The sequence below is a fragment of the Tympanuchus pallidicinctus genome, unplaced genomic scaffold (genome assembly GCF_026119805.1).
Source record: "Tympanuchus pallidicinctus isolate F22 unplaced genomic scaffold, pur_lepc_1.0 scaffold58, whole genome shotgun sequence".
In the NCBI taxonomy this organism is placed as follows: Eukaryota; Metazoa; Chordata; class Aves; order Galliformes; family Phasianidae; genus Tympanuchus; species Tympanuchus pallidicinctus.
This window is the reverse complement of record NW_026294778.1, coordinates 76,573-98,418: the sequence shown is the minus strand read 5'-3', so window position 1 is coordinate 98,418 and position 21,846 is coordinate 76,573. Positions and strand designations below refer to the sequence as shown.

The following is a 21,846-nucleotide window of genomic DNA, read 5'->3' as shown; positions in this document are numbered from 1 at the left end:
GCCGTGGGGCGACCGCGGGCTGAGCACGGGATGACAGTGAAGGGAACACAGAGGGAAACACCATAGGATCACGGGGAGGAGCGTCAGGTGGGAATGAGGTTGTGAAGAGGTGGGCATGGGGTGGCCATGGGGCAAGACGTGTCAGCGCCCTCCACCCAACGCCCAGCCAATCCCCGAGCGTCAAGCATCGTCTGTATTCTGCCCAACTCCACACAGCTTTAAGGCCTTCCGCATGGCGTCACGTATGCTTGGATGAGGACACCTGTCCTGGCTCCACGTCATCATGGCAATGGTTCTTCCCCTCTCCGTGGCCCGGCCCGGCCTCAGGAGCGCTCCATCACTCAGCAACAGCCAAAAAAGCAGCGTGCTACTCGCAGTGTCTGAGCTGGAACCAGAACACTGCGAGCTCATTTCGATGGGAACACCGAGTGATCGCCAGGTGTCACGGCCTAAGCGTAACACAGCCAGGAGATGGGTGAGAAAGTGGGTGCAGAATGTGTGTCTCCGGGATGACCGCGGGGTAATGATGGTGAGGACATGGGTTGGCATGCTGAGAACACGGTGGCAACATCGGGTGACCACAGGGTTGCTAGGAAGGAGTCTCAGGGGGAAAAATGGCTTGAGAGTGAAGGGATCGGAAGGGGAAAGTCTGGCCAGTGTGGGGTGAGCACGGGTAACCCTGTGGGTCATATGAGGCAAAGATGGTGTTGTGATGGGTGATGGGGTGACAAAGAGGTGACCACTGGGTGACCACGGTGGGGTGTCATTGGGTGACCACAGTAAGGAAGGGGAAGGACCACGGAGTCAACAGCTCAGCGAGTTCTAATTGAGAAGGGGACAGAGCAGGCTGTGCAGGGGCAGCAGGGAACGCGGTGACAACACAAAGGGAAACTCTAGCTCCTGGCTGGGGAGCGCAGGACATGCTGGTGGAGCAGCAGCTGCTAGTTGAGGATCCCTGCAGGGAAAGGGGGAGAAATGAGGACCGCAGTGAGCTTGGGGCTCCTGGGTACAGCGCTGTCACTGGGGGAATGAGAAATTACCTGGAGTGGTTGGATCGGGGTGCCCTGAAACTGAGCGAGACGAGGTCATGGTCACATTGAGCGAGCGTGGCCACAGCTCACCGCCGCCATCTCCTTCCCCACAGCACAGCCCCGCTGCCCCACTGCTCACCTTTCTTAGTGTGCAGGAAGAGGAAGAGCCCCAGCGCCAGGTAGACGAGCCCCACCACCAAGCCCCCGATGCCCACCAGCAGCTTGCTCCTGCCCACATCCACCAGCGGCTCTGCAGGGACAGGAAGGGGAGCTCAGGTTCTGAAGGCCACGCTCCCACTCCCCCCAGAGCCGACAGGGGCGAGGGGCCTTACCCCAGGGCTGGCCGATGGGCTGCCGCAGGCTGGTGTGCTCCACCCGGCACGCGTAGCTGTCCCCGTGCCGTGGGCTGGTCTCCAGCAGCACCAGCACCTGGTAGGTCCAGTCCCCGTTCTGGATCACGTCCGTGGACACGACGCGCTCCGTCTCCTCCCGCCCATTCTGGAACCACTTCACTTCGATCTCGGGTGGGTAGAAGCCCGTCACGTAGCAAGCCAGCCGGTCGCTTTGGGGCTGGGAGCCCGACTGCAGCGCACAGATCCTCACCTTGGGCTCTGCCGGGGGACAGAGGGAGAGCGTTGGGGACGGGCTGTGAGAGCGCCGCGTGTGCTCATCAGCGCTGTGCCCGTCGCGAGCTGTGCGGACGCGTGAACTCACCTCTCTTCCGCAGCGTCACAGGGGCCACTGTCTCGTGGTTGTAGTTGCAGAGCATTTCCACCGCAGCCCTGTTCTTCTCCAGCACGTCCGGCTGGCTGTTGAAGAGCCGAGCAGAAGGCTCTCCCAGGACCGTGTCGGCCACGAAGAGACCGACGTCGCTGTCGAAGTGCACGTACTGCTGCCGGTTGTAGACGTGCCTCACCAGAAACCTCGTCCGCTCGGTGCCATTGAGGAAGCGGCACTCAACTGTAGCGCTCCACTGGAAAAACGCTGCGGGGAGAGGGCGCCGTCACGGAGCGCAGCGGCCCCTCGCCGGACCCGAGAGCCCCTCCCCGCCCTCGCTCCGTCCCGGCCCCACCCCGCGCCCCCCACGGCTGCGGTGCCGCTGGCGTCCCGGAGCCCCGGGGCTCCGAACGCCGCGCGCGGGGCTGGGATGGGTGCCGGGAGAGCCCGGCAGGGACCGGCCTGCACCATCCCCACCCCGGCTCTCCGCGCTCACCCGAGGGCCGCGTGCCAGCGGCCAGCCGTGCTCCCAGCGCCACCGATGCCACCAGCACGGCCCCGGCCGCCACCGCACGGCCGCTCCCCATGGCTGCTGTGGGAGGACGATGAAGGGAGCAGGGAGTGCCTGGGCTGGGCGGCATCACCCGTCTCCGGGCAGATCTCCATTGCGGGTACCTCGATCAGCCCTGGCGTGACGGCGCCGTCCTGCGTGCCGTCCGTCTGTGTGTCTGTCTGTCTGTCTGCTCCGAGGAATGCTCGCTGCCGCTGCTCTGCCTGGGAACAGCCGTATCGCTCCCAGTGCTCCACCACTGCCTGAGCCCCACGGGTGGCCCCGTGCTCCCTCCATGACATTGCCACGCTCGCTCAGTGGTTGCCACGCGGTTTCACTGTCCTCGCACCATGCTCAACTCTTTATCATCCCTTTCTCACTCCGTGTTCCGCTCATATTACTCCTGTCGTCTGCGCATGGACACCTGACAGAAATGCCACTGTCTGCCCTTCGTCTTCTCATTGTCACCCGCTGTTTGCTCCAGCACCCTCTTGCTTACTCCACGCTCCCCCCTTTGATCCATGATCCCCACGGTCCATCCATAGCGAACCCACGATCCTCCAGTGCTCTCACCACGCTCACCTGTTTGTCACCCCATGTCTGCTCCAGCACCCAAGGGCAGGTGCCCATTCAGGGGATGCGTGGGGCAGGATTGGGATGCAGACAGTGAGGGCACCCGGGATATTACCTCTCCTCACAGGAGGCCCTGCTTGGCACAAGCACCTCTCATCTTGAGATGATTTCCACAGTGCCCACAGCCGGGCCCAGGGCGCTCACAGGGTCTCACTTCTCTCAGAGGTGGCCGGGGCAGCATTTCATTTCATTTCATTTCATTTCATTTCATTTCATTTCATTTCATTTCATTTCATTTATTTCTCTTCCCCCTCCAGTATTTCATGGTGGCCAAATGTAAGAGGCAGCCCTGTGACGCAGAGCTCTCTCCATACACCAGTGACAGATGCCACCAGCCCTGCTGCTAACTGCTCTGTGGGACACGCTCAGTTGCTTCCTGTGCCACTTCCCAGGCTCTTTCCATTCTTTCCGGCCTGTGGTCGCTCTATGCTCATCCCAGTGTCATTGCATGGTCAGTTGGTGGCCACACAATATTCTGCCCACGGTCTCTCCATGCTCACCCCACAGTTCCTTCACACTTCCTTCATAGTAACTTCATGGTCACCCGATGGTCCCCCTGCTCTCCCCGTGGTTATCCCAAGATACCCCCATAATCGCCTCTTTGCCCCCCATTCTTATGGGCTGTTACCTCTGATGTCTTACCGCGGTCACATCATGTTCTCCCCGTGGTCCCCTTTGATCACCCCATGGTCACCCACGGTTGCCCTCACGGACCTCCCAGACCTCACAGCGCTGTTGCGCGGGGCTGCAAACGCTGCAGTGACACAGGTCAGCAGTGGGGCTGGGCTGTGTCCAAGCACCCTTCCTCTGACCAAGCACCCCAAGGACAGGACCCACATAAGGGGATGTGTGGGTCAGGATGGGGATGCGGGGCTATGATGGCACACGGGACGCTCAGCCTCATCACAGCGGGCTCCTGTGGCTGCAGGCACCATTCATCTGCACGACCTTGAGCACGAGGACGGTGCCTGTGTCGATGCTGGCCGTAGCCATGGTCAGGCCTGTGGTGCACACCAGAGTCTCAGTGCTCTTGGAGGTGAGCAGGAGCAGCTGGGGCTGTGCTGGGGGATGCAGTGGTGTTGAGCTGTGACCATGCTGACCTCGTCTCGCTCAGTTTCAGGCCACCCCGATCCAACCACTCCAGGTAATTTCTCATTCCCCAGTGACATCACTGTGCTCAGAGGAGCCCGAAAACCACTCTGGTCCTCCCTTTCCCTGCAGGGATTCTGAATTACGAGCTGCCCCACACTGCTGCTCCACCAGCATGTCCTGCGCTCCCCAGCCAGGAGCTAGAGTTTCCCTTTGTGTTGTCACCGCGTTCCCTGCTGCCCCTGCACAGCCTGCTCTGTCCCCTTCTCAATTAGAACTCGCTGAGCTGTTGACTCCGTGGTCCTTCCCCTTCCTTACTGTGGTCACCCAAAGATACCCCGCTGTGGTCACCCAGTGGTCACCTCTTTGTCACCCCATCACAACACCATCTTTGCCCCATGTGACCCACATGATTACCCATGGTCACCCTACGATGGCCAGACTTTCCCCTTCTGATCCCTGACCTATTTGTCACCACATTCTTATCCACGGTCACCTCATGACTGTGTTGTGTTTTGGCTGTGACACCCCATGACCACCCAGTGTTCCTGTCGCAGTGTCCTCGTTCCAACTCAGACACTCTTTGGTGGCCCAAGGATCTGTAGGGACCCCCATGGAGCTCAGCAGTGGGACGTGGCCATGGTCAGGCCCATGGTGCACACCAGAGTCTCAGTGCTCTCGGAGGTGAGCAGGAGCAGCTGGGGCTTTCAAGTGCAACAAGGGATCACAAGGTGAGCGCCGAGCTACCATGAGGTGAACCTTGGGAACCACAGAGATAATATGAGGGCGATGGTTTTGACTGGGAGATGATGAGGACAGAGATGATGAGACCCCTGAGTCCCCCTGCCTTCCTTTCATAGTGACCTCAGTAGTTTGGGCAGAGGCAGAAGTGACGGGGCTCTTCACCTCTGACACTACGGTGGTGAGCGCTCACGTGAGGGCTGGATCCAGGGCCCACACAGGGAAATGCCCGGCCATGTCTGCGTTCACCCAGACAGAACCGCTATGAAAGGAGACTTTGTTCAGGCTGTCCATTTCACCCAGTGCCTCGAACCTCCTCCTGCTGATAAGGCCAGTCCCTGCACAAGGAGCATCATCTCTTAGGGCAGGGAGCTGAGCTGCACAAAGCAGATAAAAAGCTTTGTGGTATTGGACAGAGAAAGAGGGGTGGTTTAACAACGCTACTGCAACTGCAGACAACACTCAGCCTGGTCCCTGGTGACCCACAGAAACAGAGCTCCGCTTCAGGCCTCGCTCTGCAGCTTGGAACAAGCAGGGATCTCCTCTAGAGATGCCTGCATCTCGACTGCCTTTTCTTCTCTGAAGTGTCCGTACATCAGCACATGCAGCGTGGGGAATAAATGGGAATAATCTGAGGGCTGTGCGAGGCTGCAGAACCGTGATCTTATGGCTACCACAGAGACACAGTGGGAACAGCTCTGATGACTGGAAGGCCGACGTGGATGGTTATGACACTTTTTGGAAGGACCGGCCAGCAAGGCAGGGACTGGACTTCAGAGAATCATTGAATCATTAAGGTTGGAAAAGACCTCCAAGGTCTCATCTACTGCAATCAGCCACCCACCACCAGGAGCACCCACCAAAACACGCCCCTAAATTCTACATCCGTCCTTTGCTTAAGCAACTCCAGAGACGGTGACTCCACCAATTCCCTGGGCAACCTGTTCCAGCAATCACTCTTCTGAGAAGAAACTCTTCCTAATACCCAACCCGACCCCCCCCCGGCACAACGTGACCCCATTCCCTCCCTTCCTATCACTCGCCATCCAGGAGAAGAGGCCGAATTCCGCCTCCCTTTCAGGGCGTAGCAGAGAGCGATGACGTCTCCCAGTCCTTCTCTTCTCTGGACTGAACACTTCCAGTTCCTTCAGCTGCTCCCCACAAGATCTCTGCTCCAGCCTTCACAGCTCCGTCGCCCTTCTCTGGACACATCCCAGGCCCTCGGCGCCTTGCTGTGTGCGGCCCAGCACTGAACACAGCATCTGAGGGGACGACGGCCTCCTGCTCCTGCTGCTGATACAAGCCAGGATGCCAGTGGCCTTTTGGCCTCCTGTGCTCACCGCTGGCTCACGTTCAGCTGACTGCAGAACAACACCCTGTCATGGCCTTATGATTTTGGGTTATGGGTATTCCACTCGTACCACAGTGTGATACATGTGATGGACCACACTGCAAGTACAACAGTTAATGCTCCAGTTCCATGGACTGTGCATACATCTGGGTACCGCTTCTCAGAAGGGAAGAACCACATTCTGCACCCCTAAAAGGACTTTGTGTTATTCTGATTCCATTTTCTGCTCAGAAGTAAGGATAAAACTGTTTGCATATTGCGAGATGTTCCCTTTTTCCTCTTCTGCTTGGCCTGGCTAGATGTCTCATCTGCCTCAGCATGAGAGCAAGGCCTTCAGTTTTTGGACACTCTCTATCTTTTTACTTATTAGCTTCAATTCTAATTTATTGTATTATAGTGTGTTATCTTGCATCCTGATATCTTTTTTAGTAAACTAGTTTGTTTCTCCTCAGGTTGTTGCTGCTGTTTTGTTTCCAGGCCCATCTCCCCACCCTTTTCCATTTTTCCCTTTCATTTTTCCCCAGGCCTGGGTCAATTGCTGACAAACCCCCAGGTCTGTTTCCTCCGCTCAGCTTTTCAGCCACTCTGCCCCAAGCCTGTAACCATGTAACAACCATGGGGTTGTTGTGCCCAGTCTGCAGGACCTGGCATTGTTCTTTGTGACCTTCAGCCATTAGACAGTCTGCCCAAGTCCCTCTGTAGGGCCTTTCTACCCGTAGGAAGATTGACACTTGCCCCTTGCTTGGTGTCATCTGTAAACTTACTGATGATGCACCCAATGCCCTCATCCAGATTGTCAACAGAGATATTAAGCAGGGCAGGACGCAGTGCTCACCCATGAGGAACAGCAGTGCTGAGCGGGGGCCAGCAGGACCTATTTCCTTTCATCAGCCTTCCTGGACCCCTTTACCCTTCAGGTCTGACTCCCACGGGATCCTCCTGTTGTGGCTGAACCTGAGGCGGCTCGCACAGATGTTCGCTCACCCCCCTTCCCAGTGCCACGGGCCAGAGAATAGCAAACAAAACAGTTATTTACTAACACGGAGGAAAGGAAAAGGATAATCGTTATGACAAACACATCTCCATAGCAATGTATGTAACAAGTGATGCACAAGCAATTGCTCGCCGCTTCCAGAACAGTGCCCAGCTTGCCCCTCAAACAGCAGATTGAGCAAAGCGAACACCCACCCCCTTCAAAACTCCTTCTGCTTGATGTCACATGCCACGGAATATTCCTTTGGCCACTTTCAGTTGTCCTAATTCTCCTCCCTCCCAACTGCCTGGGCCCTTCGCTGTGAATGGCCTTGGCTCTGTACAGCACTGCTGAGCAGCAGCTATAAACATCGGTGTGTCAGCAACGTTGCTTTTCTCCTGGAACCAAAACACAACGTCACACCAGCCACTGTGAAGAAAACAGCTCAATCCCAGCTGAATCTCAAAGCTGCTGATGGGCACGGAGGTCTTGACGAGGGGCTCGTCTGCCTGGCACTGTGGCTCTTCTATTGCTGCGCAATGCAGAAAGTGAGCAGCAGGGCAGCGGAGGCTGTGCTGGGGGCTGTGGCCATGCTGACCTCATCTCACCGCGTTTCAGGGCACCCCATGCTTACCACACCAGCTAACATCTGATTCCCCCAGACCTGTTGCTCTTCTGACTCATAAGGGAGCTGCTCCCAGCCTCCATCATCTTCGCAGCCCTCTGCTAAACTCCCTCTGCCAATTCCTTGTCTGTCTTGTACTGAGGAGCCCAGAACTGAACGCCGTGTTCCAGATGTGGCCTCACCAAGGGCAGAGCAGAGGGGGAGGATCACCTTCCTCAACCTGATGACCACACTCATCTGATGCACCCTAGGATACCAGTGGCCTTCTTGGCCACAAGGGCACGCTGCGGGCTCACAGTCAACCTGCTGACCAGCAGGTCATCCAGGTCCTGCTCCTCAAAGCTCCTCTCCAGAAAGTCAGGCCTAACCTGTACTGACAACAGCGACTGTGCTGCCTTTGAAGCGTTTTTCAGTAACTCTCGCAATGACCTCCTCTGTAATTTTGCCAGGCACCAAAGAGAGACTGGCAGGACTGGAATCGGCAAGGTCTTCCTTCTCGCCCTTCCTACAAACTGAGATGTTTCCCAGCTTCCAGACAACTGGGACATCTTGCAATTCCCAGGATCCGTGGATAAACTCCATGGGCCATAGATTTACATGCATGCAACTGGAGCAGCAAATCCCACCCACGTTCGCAGTCCACTGGAAGCTTATCATCAGTGCAGTCGTGCTCCTCAACTCGGGGCTCCAGGAGGCCCACGACCCATCTACAGTGTTCAATGTAGAGGTGAAAAAACGTGCATTCTGTGACTGCTTGTTCTATGGCCCGACGTATGAGGTGATCAACCTCATCAAGCAACGAAGAGATGTCATCCACGATCCTCCTTTTGCTGGTTACACGAACCTTTCCATTGTCCCCCACATTAGTGGCCAGCTTCAGCTTTAACTGAGCTTGGACAGCATAAACCTTACCCTCAGAACAGCAGACAGCATTTCTGTTGTTCCCCCATGCCTGACCTGGCTGCAGTGTCCATTCACTTTCCTTTCCACCTGAACTCCAAGAGGAAAACTCTGCTCGGATAAGCTGGACTTCAGTCCCGCTTCCTGACTGCCAGCAGTCTGCTTCTACCTGCACAAGTGCTCTTGAGAGATGGCTCTTAAATGGCGACCAGCACCGATGGACTCCAGTGCCTAGGGCAAGAGATGCTGTTCTGGAGATCCCACTTTAATTCCATACAGAACCATTAATTGGGATCACCGTCTTACGTTAGATTCCCACTTAATTGTCTCATCCCTTAACCAGTACCCAGAGGCTCTCAGCCATGTCAGTGCCAACTCCAAGCTCCTTTGCGTATCCACCCTGTTCCCAGCTGAAAGAGAGCAGTATGCATAATTCCCATGGCAGGAGGGAAGGGGGAAGAGCATTTACCCCAAGAATGGATGTAAGGTCAAGAAGGGAGCCGCAGTCCATCCAAAGCACGGGAAAACTCTCCTGCTGATCAGGGAGAAATCAGGGGCTGGCTGATCCAAATACACCCAAGGGAAAATGTGAGCACCTCCTCCGAGCACTGGAGTGGCAATCGTGACCCTGGAGCGGGACGCACGCAGGGTATCTCTTACCCCAGCTGGGCACAGTGCTCTCTTTACAGTGCTCTCTCCTGCGCCCCATGCAGGGAAAGGGGTTTGCCAGCTCAGGGACTTCCGAAGCTGGGTGTCCATGAGGAAACTTCAAACCTGTGTTGCAGCTGCTGTGACTTGACTTGGTGACAGCAGTAAAATGTCACCAGGCAGTCGCTCTGCAACAGGTAACGGAGTGGTGAGCAGGAGACGACAGGAAAAGCACAAGTCGATTTTCATAGGCGATAACCAGGAAGGGAACAGGAGGGGTTGGATGTGTCCTGCGGCCGAGGTCGGGTACCCAAACATGGATGGGGTTTGTATTTCCCTGCTCTCAGCCACGCACCCCATTCCCCGCCCAGCTCACGGTGGATCTCCCCGTTCACACACTGGAGCACATCTTCATTACAGTGAGGATGACGTTACAGAGCTCTCCCTGCTGGCTGCAGCACTTTACCTGCCAGATGAAGGAGTCTGGGGACCCACCGGCTCCGTCTCTCGCGAGGATGTGCAGGAAGGCAGGGAGACAGGACCTGAAAGTAAAGCTCTGCACAAACTCAGGGCACTTTTATGGGCTGTCTCCTCTGTGGATGCGCTTGTGGGAGTTGAGTTTAGAACTGCTGCTGAAGCTCTTCCCACACTCACAGCACCGGTAGGGTCTCTCTCCCGTGTGGATTCGTTGGTGGACAGTCAGGTAGGAAGAGGTTTTGAAGCTCTTCTCACACTCAGAGCACTGGTAAGGTCTCTCTCCCGTGTGGATGTGCTGGTGGTAAGCGAGGCTGGAAGTGCTGCCGAAGCTCTTCCCACACTCGGAGCACTCAAAGGGTCTCTCCCCCGTGTGGACACGGCGGTGGCACTTCAATTCCGAGCTTCTTTTGAAGCTCTTCCCGCACTCTGAGCACTTGTAAGGTTTGTATCCCGTGTGGACGCGCAGGTGCACAATGAGGTCAGAGCTGCTCTTGAAGCTCTTCCCACACTCAGGGCACTGGAAGGGTCTCTCTCCGCTGTGCACGCGCTGGTGGATAACGACGTTGGAGCTGCTGCTGAAGCTCTTGCCACACTCAGGGCACTTAAAACGTCTCTCCCCTGTGTGGATGCGCCGGTGGTCAGCGAGATTGGAGCTGCTGCTGAAGCTCTTGCCACACTCAGGGCACTGGAAGGGTCTCTCTCCCGTGTGGATGTACTGGTGGTGGATGAGGTGGGAACTGCATTTGAAGGCCTTCTCACATTCTTGGCACTTAAAGGGTCTCTCTCCTGTGTGGATGCGCTGGTGGGAGGTGAGGTGAGCGCTGCTTTTGAAGCTCTTTGGACACTCCGGACACTTAAAAGGCCTCTCCCCCGTATGGATGCGGTGGTGCACAATGAGGTCAGAGCTGCTCCTGAAGCTCTTGCCACACTCAGGGCACTGGAAGGGCCTCTCTCCTGTGTGGATGCGCTGGTGGCGGATGAGGTTCGAACTGCTTCTGAAGCTCTTCCCACACTCAGGGCACTCGAAGGGTCTCTCTTCTGCGTGGTCCTGCTGGTGGATAAGCAAGTTGCAACCTTTTATGTTCCTCTTTTCACACTCAAGGCATTTAAACCGAATGTCTCCTACGTGGATGCTCTGGCGGTTAACAAGGCCAGAGTTCCTTTTCAGGCTGTTCCCACACTCAGCACGTGGGTTCTGCCTTTCCTCCTGGCACACCTCCTTGCTCCTTGCATCTTCGGGCTGCTTCTGACCTGTGCTGCAGTGCAGGAGGTTCCTCACAATCTCTCCCTGAGGGTTTCCCTGTTGCTTCTTCAGGTGCTCTCCCTGCTCCGGGCCCCCTTGCACATCCCTTCTGGCTTTTCCCACCAAGGCTCTGCCCCACTGTTTGGCCACATCACACTTGTGCAGAACCTCCTCTAGAGCTGGCATCCTCTCCTCTGCTGGATGACAGAGGAAAGCCAGAAATCACACATTAAGCCAGAATGCTGCCTGGGCAGAGATGGCTTCTGCCAGCCACAACCTCCTCCCGTCCCCCACAGGCTCACCTGGGCTGAGGACTCCTGCCACGTCCTCCAGGCCATGCACACCCGAGAGCCAGGGGTCCTTCCCTTCCTCAAGCAGGGAGATCACCACCGGTCTGCAGGCTGGAAGTGACATTTCAGTGACACAAACACTGAACATGAGAGCATTTCATCACTCTGGCACAGCTGCTTGTCACAGAATCACAGGATGACAGAATGAGCCGGGTTGAAGGGAGCTCAAGGATCACGCAGTTCCAACCCCCTGCCCAGCAGGGCCACCAAACACACACAGTCACATCAGGTTGCCCAGGACCCCGTCCAAGCTGGCCTTGAACACGGCCAAGGACGGGGCATCCACAACCTCCCTGGGCAGCCCGTTCCAGGCCCTAACCGCTCTCCTTGGGAAGAGCTTCCCCCTCACATCCAACTGAAATCTTCCCTCCCTCAGCTTGGATGGCTTCCTATGGGTTCCTATGGGTTCCTATGGGGCTCTGTGGGTTCCTATGGGGCTCTGTGGGTTCCTATGGGTTCCTATGGGTTCCTATGGGTTCCTATGGGTTCCTATGGGGCTCTGTGGGTTCCTATGGGTTCCTATGGGGCTCTGTGGGTTCCTATGGGTTCCTATGGGTTCCTATGGGTTCCTATGGGGCTCTATGGGTCCCCTTGGTTCCTATGTGTTCCCATGGGTTCCCATAGGTTCCCATGGGGCTCTATGGGTTCCTATGGGGCTCTATGGGTCCCCTTGGTTCCTATGGGTTCTATGGGTCCCCTTGGTTCCTATGGGGCTCTGTGGGTTCCTATGGGTTCCTATGGGTTCTATGGGTTCCTATAGATTCCTATGGGTCCCCTTGGTTCCTATGGGGCTCTGTGGGTTCCTATGGGTTCCTATGGGTTCTATGGGTTCCTATAGATTCCTATGGGTCCTCTTGGTTCCTATGGGTTCACAGAATCAGAATCACAGGATGACAGAATCAGCCGGGTTGAAGGGAGCTCAAGGATCACGCAGTTCCAACCCCCTGCCCAGCAGGGCCACCAAACACACACAGTCACATCAGGTTGCCCAGGACCCCGTCCAAGCTGGCCTTGAACACGGCCAAGGACGGGGCATCCACAACCTCCCTGGGCAGCCCGTTCCAGGCCCTAACCGCTCTCCTTGGGAAGAGCTTCCCCCTAACATCCAACTGAAATCTTCCCTCCCTCAGTTTGGATGGGTTCCTATGGCTTCCTATGGGTTCCTATGGGTTCCTATGGGTTCCTATGGCTTCCTATGGGTTCCTATGGCTTCCTATGGGGCTCTGTGGGTTCCTATGGTTTCCTATGGGTCCCCTTGGTTCCTATGGGTTCCTATGGGGCTCTGTGGGTTCCTATGGGTTTCTATGGGTTCTATGGGTTCCTATGGGTTCCTATGGGTCCCCTTGGTTCCTATGGGTTCTATGGGTCCCCTTGGTTCCTATGGGTTCTATGGGTCCCCTTGGTTCCTATGGGGCTCTGTGGGTTCCTATGGGTTCCTATGGGATCCCATGGGGCTCTGTGAGTTCATATGGGTTCCTATGGGTTCTATGGGTTCCTATGGGTTCCAATGGGTCCCCTTGGTTCCTATGGGGCTCTATGGGTTCCTATGGGTTCTATGGGGCTCTGTGGGTTCCTATGGGTTCCTATGGGGCTCTATGGGTTCCTATGGGTTCCTATGGGTCCCCTTGGTTCCTATGGGGCTCTCTGGGTTCCTATGGGTTCCTATGGGTTCCTATGGGTCCCCTTGGTTCCTATGGGTTCTATGGGTTCCTATGGGGCTCTATGGGTTCCTATGGGGCTCTATGGGTCCCCTTGGTTCCTATGGGGCTCTGTGGGTTCCTATGGGGCTCTATGGGTCCCCTTGGTTCCTATGGGTTCTATGGGTTCCCCTTGGTTCCTATGGGGCTCTGTGGGTTCCTATGGGGCTCTATGGGTCCTCTTGGTTCCTATGGGTTCACAGAATCAGAATCACAGATCACAGAATGAGCCGGGTTGAAGGGAGCTCAAGGATCACGCAGTTCCAACCCCCTGCCCAGCAGGGCCACCAAACACACACAGTCACATCAGGTTGCCCAGGACCCCGTCCAAGCTGGCCTTGAACACGGCCAAGGACGGGGCATCCACAACCTCCCTGGGCAGCCCGTTCCAGGCCCTAACCGCTCTCCTTGGGAAGAGCTTCCCCCTCACATCCAACTGAAATCTTCCCTCCCTCAGCTTGGATGGGTTCCTATGGCTTCCTATGGGTTCCTATGGGTTCCTATGGGTTCCTATGGGTTCCTATGGGTTCCTATGGGGCTCTGTGGGTTCCTATGGGTTCCTATGGGTTCCTATGGGTCCCCTTGGTTCCTATGGGGCTCTGTGGGTTCCTATGGGTTCCTATGGGTTCTATGGGTTCCTATGGGTTCCTATGGGTCTCCTTGGTTCCTATCGGGCTCTATGGGTCCCCTTGGTTCCTATGGGTTCTATGGGTACCCATGGGTTCCTATGGGTTCTATGGGTTCCTATGGGTTCCTATGGGTTCTATGGGTTCCTATGGGTTCTATGGGTTCCTATGGGTTCCCATAGGGCTCTATGGGTTCCTATGGGGCTCTGTGGGTTCCTATGGGTTCCTATGGGTTCTATGGGTTCCCATGGGTTCCTATGGGGCTCTATGGGTTCCTACGGGGCTCTATGGGTCCTCTTGGTTCCTATGGGTTCCTATGGGGCTCTATGGGTTCCTGTGGGGCTCTATGGGTTCCTATGGGGCTCTATGGGTCCCCTTGGTTCCTTGGATCCATTTCCCCTCGTCCTGCTGCTGTCAGCCCTTTGCAAGAGTTGCCTCCCCTCCTGGCTGTAGGTTCCCTTCAGCTATCGATAGGCTGCACTGAGCTCAGCCCGCAGCTTCTCTTCTCCAGGCTGAACGAGCCCAACTCCCTCAGCCTGTCCTCATAGGGGAGCTGCTCCAGCCCCCTGCTCATCTCAGTCGCCCTCCTCTGGACCCTTTCCAACATCTCTCTGTCTTTCTTGTCCTGAGGGCTCCACACCTGGACATGGGACTCCAGATGGGGCCTCACAAGAGCCGAGTAGAGAGGGACGATCGCCTCCCTGTCCCTGCTGACCACCCCTCTGCCGATGGAGCCCGGGATCCCATTTGCCCTTTTGTCCAACGCTGCACTGCGTGTCTGTCCCTGCGCGCCTCTGAAACCGCTGTAAGGGCCTGAACGACACTGGCCCTGGTACAGCCTGCCTTCCTTTGGACCCCAGCGTGAATTTTACATCTTCAAAAACTGGATAGGGATAATTTCTTTAACGTTCACATTAGGTTGTTTTATTTCTATCCAAACTGTTCAGCGCCCAAGGCTTCATAAAGGTTTATGGGAGTTCAGAGGGAAAGAGCAAAAAGGCAAATAAATAACCAGAGAGTTGTCAGGCTGCTGGAGCCAGTGGCGCCCTGCAATGCAGCCAGACCAAGACAGTCTGCAGGAGCTGATCCAACTCCTCCTGGCTGATGCCTGCTTGCCAGCCTGTGCCTCTGGGTCTTTTCTCACAGTGCTGAGCACACCGACCCCTTCTGAAATTCACTTATTTACTTTTCATTTGCTTATTTACATTTCATTTGTTGCGCTGTTGTATTAAGCCATTCGTAACTGTGTTGCAATTACACTGATTGCAGAGGCCCTGATTGCAGAGGCTCATTCTGCACAGCCACAGGAGCCCCAACAAGAAGGAAAGGCTGCAAAGCCCACAGCCCCACACGTCTCCAGCATCACGTCCCGGTACAGCACCTGCTGCGCAGGGTCCAGCAGCGCCCACTGCTCCCTGCTGAAATACACGGCCACCTCTGCAAAGCCCATGGGCTCCTGCAAGCAGAGGCTCCTTGCTCACAACAGCCCAGGCCTACGGAAGCAGCTGGCAGAGGGGAGAAACTCCAGTCCCAGCGGCTCCTTCGTCCCCAGCACATAAACGCTGGCTGAAGGCACTTCCCTCTCCCCACGTGTTCACATCCCTCACCCAGTGGCCTCTCCTGCGTGCTTCCCAATGCCCCTACCTGAGACGGATGCGCTGCGGCCGTTTGTTGCTCTCCTGCAGATGAGGTGTCAGGGATGATCACAGGCAGAAGTTGCACAGGAGCCTGCTGGGACAACACAAGGGGCAGGGGAGGTGTGAGGGAGCGCAGCAGCCCCTGTCCCAGACCAGTCCTCCCCAACCCATCTGAAGGGCATCGCTTGAGGGTTGAGGCTCATCGCTGAGCCACCTGGGACTCAGGCCAGCAGCACTGCAGCCATCTCCAACTTGTCACGTCACCGCTGTACCACTACAGCCTCTGTGCATTGTATCGACCGGTACATTGCTGCTTCTCCCATAACAGCATATGTTGTCGTAGGATCCGTGCATTAGGAATCTCAGCAAGAAATTTCAGCACGATCTGGACAGGCTGGAGAGCTGGGCAGAAAAAAACCAGATGAGGTTTAACAAAAGCAAGTGTAGAGTCTTGCATCTGGGGAGGAAGAATTGCATGCAGCAGTACAGGTTGGGGGATGAGCTGCTGGAGGGGAGCTCTGCACAGAGGGACCTGGGCGTCCTGGTGGATGACAGGTTGCCATGAGCCAGCAGTGCGCCCTCGTGGCCAAAAAGGCCACCGGCGTCCTGGGGTGCATTAAAAAGAGGGCGGCCAGCAGGGCGAGGGAGGCGATCCTCCCCCTCTGCTCTGCCCTGGTAAGACCTCCTCTGCAGCACTGTGTGAAGTTCTGGGCACCCCAGTACAAAAAAGACAAGGATCTCTTGGGAAGAGTCCAGCGGAGGGCCACCAAGATGGTGAAGGGCCTGGAGCATCTCTGCTATGAGGAAAGGCTGAGTGAGCTGGGTCTGTTCAGCCTTGAGAAAAGGAGACTGAGAGGGGAGCTGATCCAGGTCTGTAAATATCTGAGGTGTGAGGGGCAGAATGGCGAGGCCAGGCTGTTTTCAGTGGTGAGTGGAGACGGGACGAGGGGAAACGGCTGGAAACTGCAGCACAGGAAGTTGTGCACAAATGGGCACAAGAACTTCTTTACAGTGAGGTGACGGAGCACTGGAACAGGCTGCAGGGAGGTGGGGGAGTCTATGGGTCCCAGTGGGTCTCAACGTGTCTCTATGGGTCCCGACGTGTCTCTATGGGTCCCAGTGGGTCTCAACATGTCTCTATGGGTCCCAATGTGTCTCTATGGGTCCCAGTGGGTCTCAACGTGTCTCTTTGGGTCCCAACGTGTCTCTATGGGTCCCAGTGGGTCTCAACATGTCTCTATGGGTCCCAATGTGTCTCTATGGGTCCCAATGTGTCTCTATGGGCCTCAACGTGTCTCTATGGGTCTCAGTGTACCTCTATGGGTCCCAACGTGTCTCTATGGGTCTCAATGTGTCTCTATGGGTCCCAATGTGTCTCTATGGGTCTCAGTGTATCTCTATGGGTCCCAATGTGTCTCTATGGGTCCCAATGTGTCTCTATGGGTCCCAACGTGTCTCTATGGGTCCCAATGTGTCTCTATGGGTTCCAACGTGTCTCTATGGGTCCCAACGTGTCTCTATGGGTCTCAACGTGTCTCTATGGGTCCCAACGTATCTCTATGGGTCCCAACGTGTCTCTATGGGTCCCAACGTGTCTCTATGGGTCCCAGTGTGTCTCTATGGGTCCCACTGTTTCTCTATGGGTCTCAACGTGCCTCTATGGGTGCCAATGTGTCTCTATGGGTCTCAACGTGCCTCTATGGGTGCCAATGTGTCTCTATGGGTCTCAACGTGCCTCTATGGGTGCCAATGTGTCTCTATGGGTCTCAACGTGCCTCTATGGGTCCCAGTGTGTCTCTATGGGTTTCAACGTGTCTCTATGGGTCCCAACGTGTCTCTATGGGTCCCAACGTGTCTCTATGGGTCCCAACGTGTCCCTATGGTCCCACTGCTCACTGCAGCAGGCTGCCCAGGGAGGTGCTGGAGTCTCCTGCTCTGCAGATGTTCCAGAGCTGCCTGCATGCCGAGCTGTGCGACTGCTGTAGGAACGGCTTGGGCAGGGGGTTGGACTGCATGAGCTCTGCAGCTCCCTGCAACCCCTGCCATTCTGGGCTGCTGGGATTCTATGGGTCCCAGTGTGTCTCTATGGGTCCCAGTGTGTCTCTATGGGTCTCAGTGTGTCTCTATGGGTCCCAATGTGTCTCTATGGGTCCCAACGTGTCTCTATGGGTCCCAGTGGGTCTCTATGGGTCCCAATGTGTCTCAATGGGTCCCAGTGTGTCTCTATGAGTCCCAACGTGTCTCTATGGGTCCCAACGTGTCTCTATGGGTCCCAACGTGTCTCTATGGGTCTCAGTCTATCTCTATGGGTCCCAACGTGTCTCTATGGATCCCAATGTGTCTCTATGGGTCCCAACGTGTCTCTATGGGTCCCAACGTGTCCCTATGGTCCCACTGCTCACTGCAGCAGGCTGCCCAGGGAGGTGCTGGAGTCTCCTGCTCTGCAGATGTTCCAGAGCTGCCTGCATGCCGAGCTGTGCGACTGCTATAGGGAACCTGCTTTGGCAGGGGGTTGGACTCGATGATCTCTGGAGCTCCCTTCCAACCCCTACGATTCTGTGATTCTGTGATCTGTGATGTCTGCACGATGGCACCTAGGGATACCAGCTGATTACAAGAGTCGTGGGCTGAACCGCAGCCCCAGACACTCGTGAATGGGCTCAAGACAATTGTTTCAGCTGAGAAACAAGAGATCCTTAGGGGCTGTAAAAGGATAAAAGGTGGAAAGGTGTTCCATGCACAATGGCAACATGGGATGTTACATACGAAGCAAGGGAGAACGTTGGAACCCATAGAGACACATTGGGACCCATAGAGACACGTTGAGACCCATAGAGACACATTGGGACCCATAGAGACACGTTGAGACCCACTGGGACCCATAGAGACACGTTGAAACCCATAGAGACACGTTGGGACCCATAGAGACACATTGGGACCCATAGAGAAACATTGGGACCCATAGAGACACATTGAGACCCATTGGGACGCTTAGAGAAACATTGGCACCCATAGAGGCATGTTGAGAACCATAGAGACACACTGGGACCCATAGAGACACCTTGGGACCCATAGAGACACATTGGGACCCATAGAGACACACTGGGACCCATAGAATCCCAGCATCCCAGAACTGCAGGGGTTGCAGGGAGCTGCAGAGCTCATGCAGTCCAACCCCCTGCCCAAGCCGTTCCTACAGCAGTCGCACAGCTCGGCATGCAGGAGCTCTGGAACATCTGCAGAGCAGGAGACTCCAGCACCTCCCTGGGCAGCCTGCTGCAGTGAGCAGTGGGACCATAGGGACACGTTGGGACCCATAGAGACACGTTGGGACCCATAGAGACACGTTGGGACCCATAGAGACACGTTGAAACCCATAGAGACACATTGAGACCCATTGGGACGCATAGAGAAACATTGGCACCCATAGAGGCATGTTGAGAACCATAGAGACACACTGGGACCCATAGAGACACATTGGGACCCACAGAGACAATTGGGACCCATAGAGACACTTTGGGACGCTTAGAGACACATTGGGACCCATAGAGACACGTTGGGACCCATAGAGACACATTGGGACCCATAGAGACACATTGGGACCCATAGAGACACACTGGGACCCATAGAATCCCAGCATCCCAGAATGGCAGGGGTTGCAGGGAGCTGCAGAGCTCATGCAGTCCAACCCCCTGCCCAAGCCGTTCCTACAGCAGTCGCACAGCTCGGCATGCAGGCAGCTCTGGAACATCTGCAGAGCAGGAGACTCCAGCACCTCCCTGGGCAGCCTGCTGCAGTGAGCAGTGGGACCATAGGGACACGTTGGGACCCATAGAGACACGTTGGGACCCATAGAGACACGTTGGGACCCATAGAGACACATTGGGACCCATTGAGACACGCTGGGACCCATAGAGACCCATTGGAACCCATAGAGACACATTGGGACCCATAGAGACACGTTGGGACCCATAGAGACACACTGGGACCCATAGAGACACGTTGAAACCCATAGAGACACGTTGGGACCAAAGAGACACTTTGGGACCCATAGAGACACGTTGGGACCCATAGAGACACGTTGGGACCCATAGAGATACACTGAGACCCATAGAGACACATTGAGACCCATTGGGACGCATAGAGAAACATTGGCACCCATAGAGGCATGTTGAGAACCATAGAGACACACTGGGACCCATAGAGACACATTGGGACCCACAGAGACAATTGGGACCCATAGAGACACTTTGGGACGCTTAGAGACACATTGGGACCCATAGAGACACGTTGGGACCCATAGAGACACATTGGGACCCATAGAGACACATTGGGACCCATAGAGACACACTGGGACCCATAGAATCCCAGCATCCCAGAATGGCAGGGGTTGCAGGGAGCTGCAGAGCTCATGCAGTCCAACCCCCTGCCCAAGCCGTTCCTACAGCAGTCGCACAGCTCGGCATGCAGGCAGCTCTGGAACATCTGCAGAGCAGGAGACTCCAGCACCTCCCTGGGCAGCCTGCTGCAGTGAGCAGTGGGACCATAGGGACACGTTGGGACCCATAGAGACACGTTGGGACCCATAGAGACACGTTGGGACCCATAGAGACACATTGGGACCCATTGAGACACGCTGGGACCCATAGAGACCCATTGGAACCCATAGAGACACATTGGGACCCATAGAGACACGTTGGGACCCATAGAGACACACTGGGACCCATAGAGACACGTTGAAACCCATAGAGACACGTTGGGACCAAAGAGACACTTTGGGACCCATAGAGAAACGTTGGGACCCATAGAGACACGTTGGGACCCATAGAGATACACTGAGACCCATAGAGACACATTGAGACCCATAGAGACACATTGGGACCCATAGAGACACATTGGGATCCATAGAGACACATTGGGATCCATGGAGACACGTTGAGACCCATTGGGACCCATTGAGGCACGTTGGGAGCCATAGAGACACATTGGGACCCATAGAGACACACTGAGACCCATAGAGACACACTGGGACCCATAGAATCCCAGCATCCCAGAACTGCAGGGGTTGCAGGGAGCTGCAGAGCTCATGCAGTCCAACCCCCTGCCCAAGCCGTTCCTACAGCAGTCGCACAGCTCGGCATGCAGGAAGGCGCTCCAGCTCCTTAACAGCCAGCGCGATGGTGAGGCCTGAAGGAAGAACAAACGGGGCGCTGGGGCTGCCTGCCTGCCAAGGAAAAGGAAGTGAACGACGGCGCCATACGGACAGATCCATTCCTGCTGGGCTTGAACGGCTATTGGCGGTCTTTTCCAGAAACAAGGAAGCACAAAGCTGCATCTCAACCTAACGGGGCTCTGGGAAGCTGAGCGTGCAGCTCAGAGGTGTGAGGATCAAGGGTTGTTTCTGCATTAGAATTGCATAATATTATTATTATTTCATGATCTCCGCTCTCATAGTTCCTTTTGGGAGTCCCTCTACTTAACTTGGGGAAGATCTCTGATAAGTTTACATCTCTTATCGTACGGACGAACCTTCCCAGGAAGGCACGCTCTGTATGTAGGTGTATGGATGGATATTTTGCCACATAGGCTGCAAGAATATCCTGCATGAGAACAAGCCATGGCAGCCCGAGGAAGAGCCTGGCATTGGGAAGGCCTGCCATCATCCCCAGTGCTCTCTGCTTAACGATGATGACCTCAAAGAAAATCACCGCATCCATGGGACAAGCAGAGCACCGAGACGGCTTGGATGATTCCTGACTGGCACCAGGTAACAAATCAATGAACAAATAGCAAACGTCAATTCTTCTGATAGCATTGTGAACCTGGAGCACCCAGCCATTGGGAAACAGGGCAGGGGGAGGCAAAGGGGAGCAAACGGGCTCTAAAGGCTGTCCTGTGGTGTCCATAGGGCGCTGCTACTTGTGGGACGCCGCCATTGCGATCGCCAATCAGTTCTGCTTTTATCAGACGCCGTCCCGACAAAATGACTGCCGTTATTTCCAACAGAGGCAAAGAGTTGAGATCACCAATGGCAGCAGAGCGAAACGCTGCGCTCCGAGCTGCCGATTGCGATTCCTACCTCTCCGCTACGGAACGCTTGGCACTCACTCACCCTGCAGGGCTTCCAGCGCTTTAAACAGACGAGTGGCGCCGCTCCTTCGCTTCAGTCCTTCCCCTCCCAACCCCCGCAGAAACAGGGCGGCTGCAACGCCTGCATTTTGCAGGGCGCCCGCACACGTTCGATACAAAACATGTGGGCCGTGCCCCATTTCGGCGCTTGGCTGGGATTTCCGAAGGGACCGTGGATCTGAAAAAGAACAACCGCAGTCTGTGACTCGCGGCTGTTTATGCCGCACACCTCCAGCGTTTCCAGCACATCCACTCGCTGACGAGAGGAAATCGCACCGACCTACCGTAAACTTCCAGTGAAGGGAACTCGCACTAAAGAAGCAAAGCCCCCTTCCCGGATGTCGGAAGATCGACGCAGCCGCCTCGTCCCACGGATACGGAACGGACGCGGATCCGCCGTTCGGCCGACAGGAACGCGCTCGGACACCG

At 55.9% G+C, this 21,846-nt stretch overlaps 2 protein-coding genes across 3 annotated transcripts in view; both read right to left on the bottom strand.

Moving 5' to 3' along the window:
- The window catches only part of LOC128091993 (zinc finger protein ZFP2-like), a 41,097-nt gene extending 25,655 nt beyond the window's left edge, over positions 1-15,442 (bottom strand). The window contains exons 1-3 of one of the 2 annotated variants that reach the window (XM_052705425.1): positions 15,296-15,442; positions 11,281-11,379; positions 10,202-10,786 (exon numbers count right to left, since the gene is read on the bottom strand). In XM_052705425.1, the coding sequence (XP_052561385.1) occupies positions 10,202-10,786; positions 11,281-11,316 (621 nt within the window). In that variant the 5' untranslated portion in view covers positions 11,317-11,379; positions 15,296-15,442. The remainder of the gene's footprint in view (positions 1-10,201; positions 10,787-11,280; positions 11,380-15,295) is intronic. The other variant, XM_052705426.1, reaches the window with a different exon arrangement.
- On the bottom strand, positions 414-3,148 carry LOC128091999 (class II histocompatibility antigen, B-L beta chain-like). The gene is made up of 6 exons (XM_052705434.1): positions 2,424-3,148; positions 1,746-2,015; positions 1,364-1,642; positions 1,171-1,281; positions 1,041-1,070; positions 414-955 (listed from the first exon to the last, which is right to left on the bottom strand). Exons 1-6 carry the CDS (start codon positions 2,593-2,595, stop codon positions 942-944), a joined length of 876 nt encoding a protein of 291 aa, XP_052561394.1. The 5' UTR covers positions 2,596-3,148; the 3' UTR covers positions 414-941.
- Positions 15,443-21,846: the final 6,404 nt, after the last annotated feature.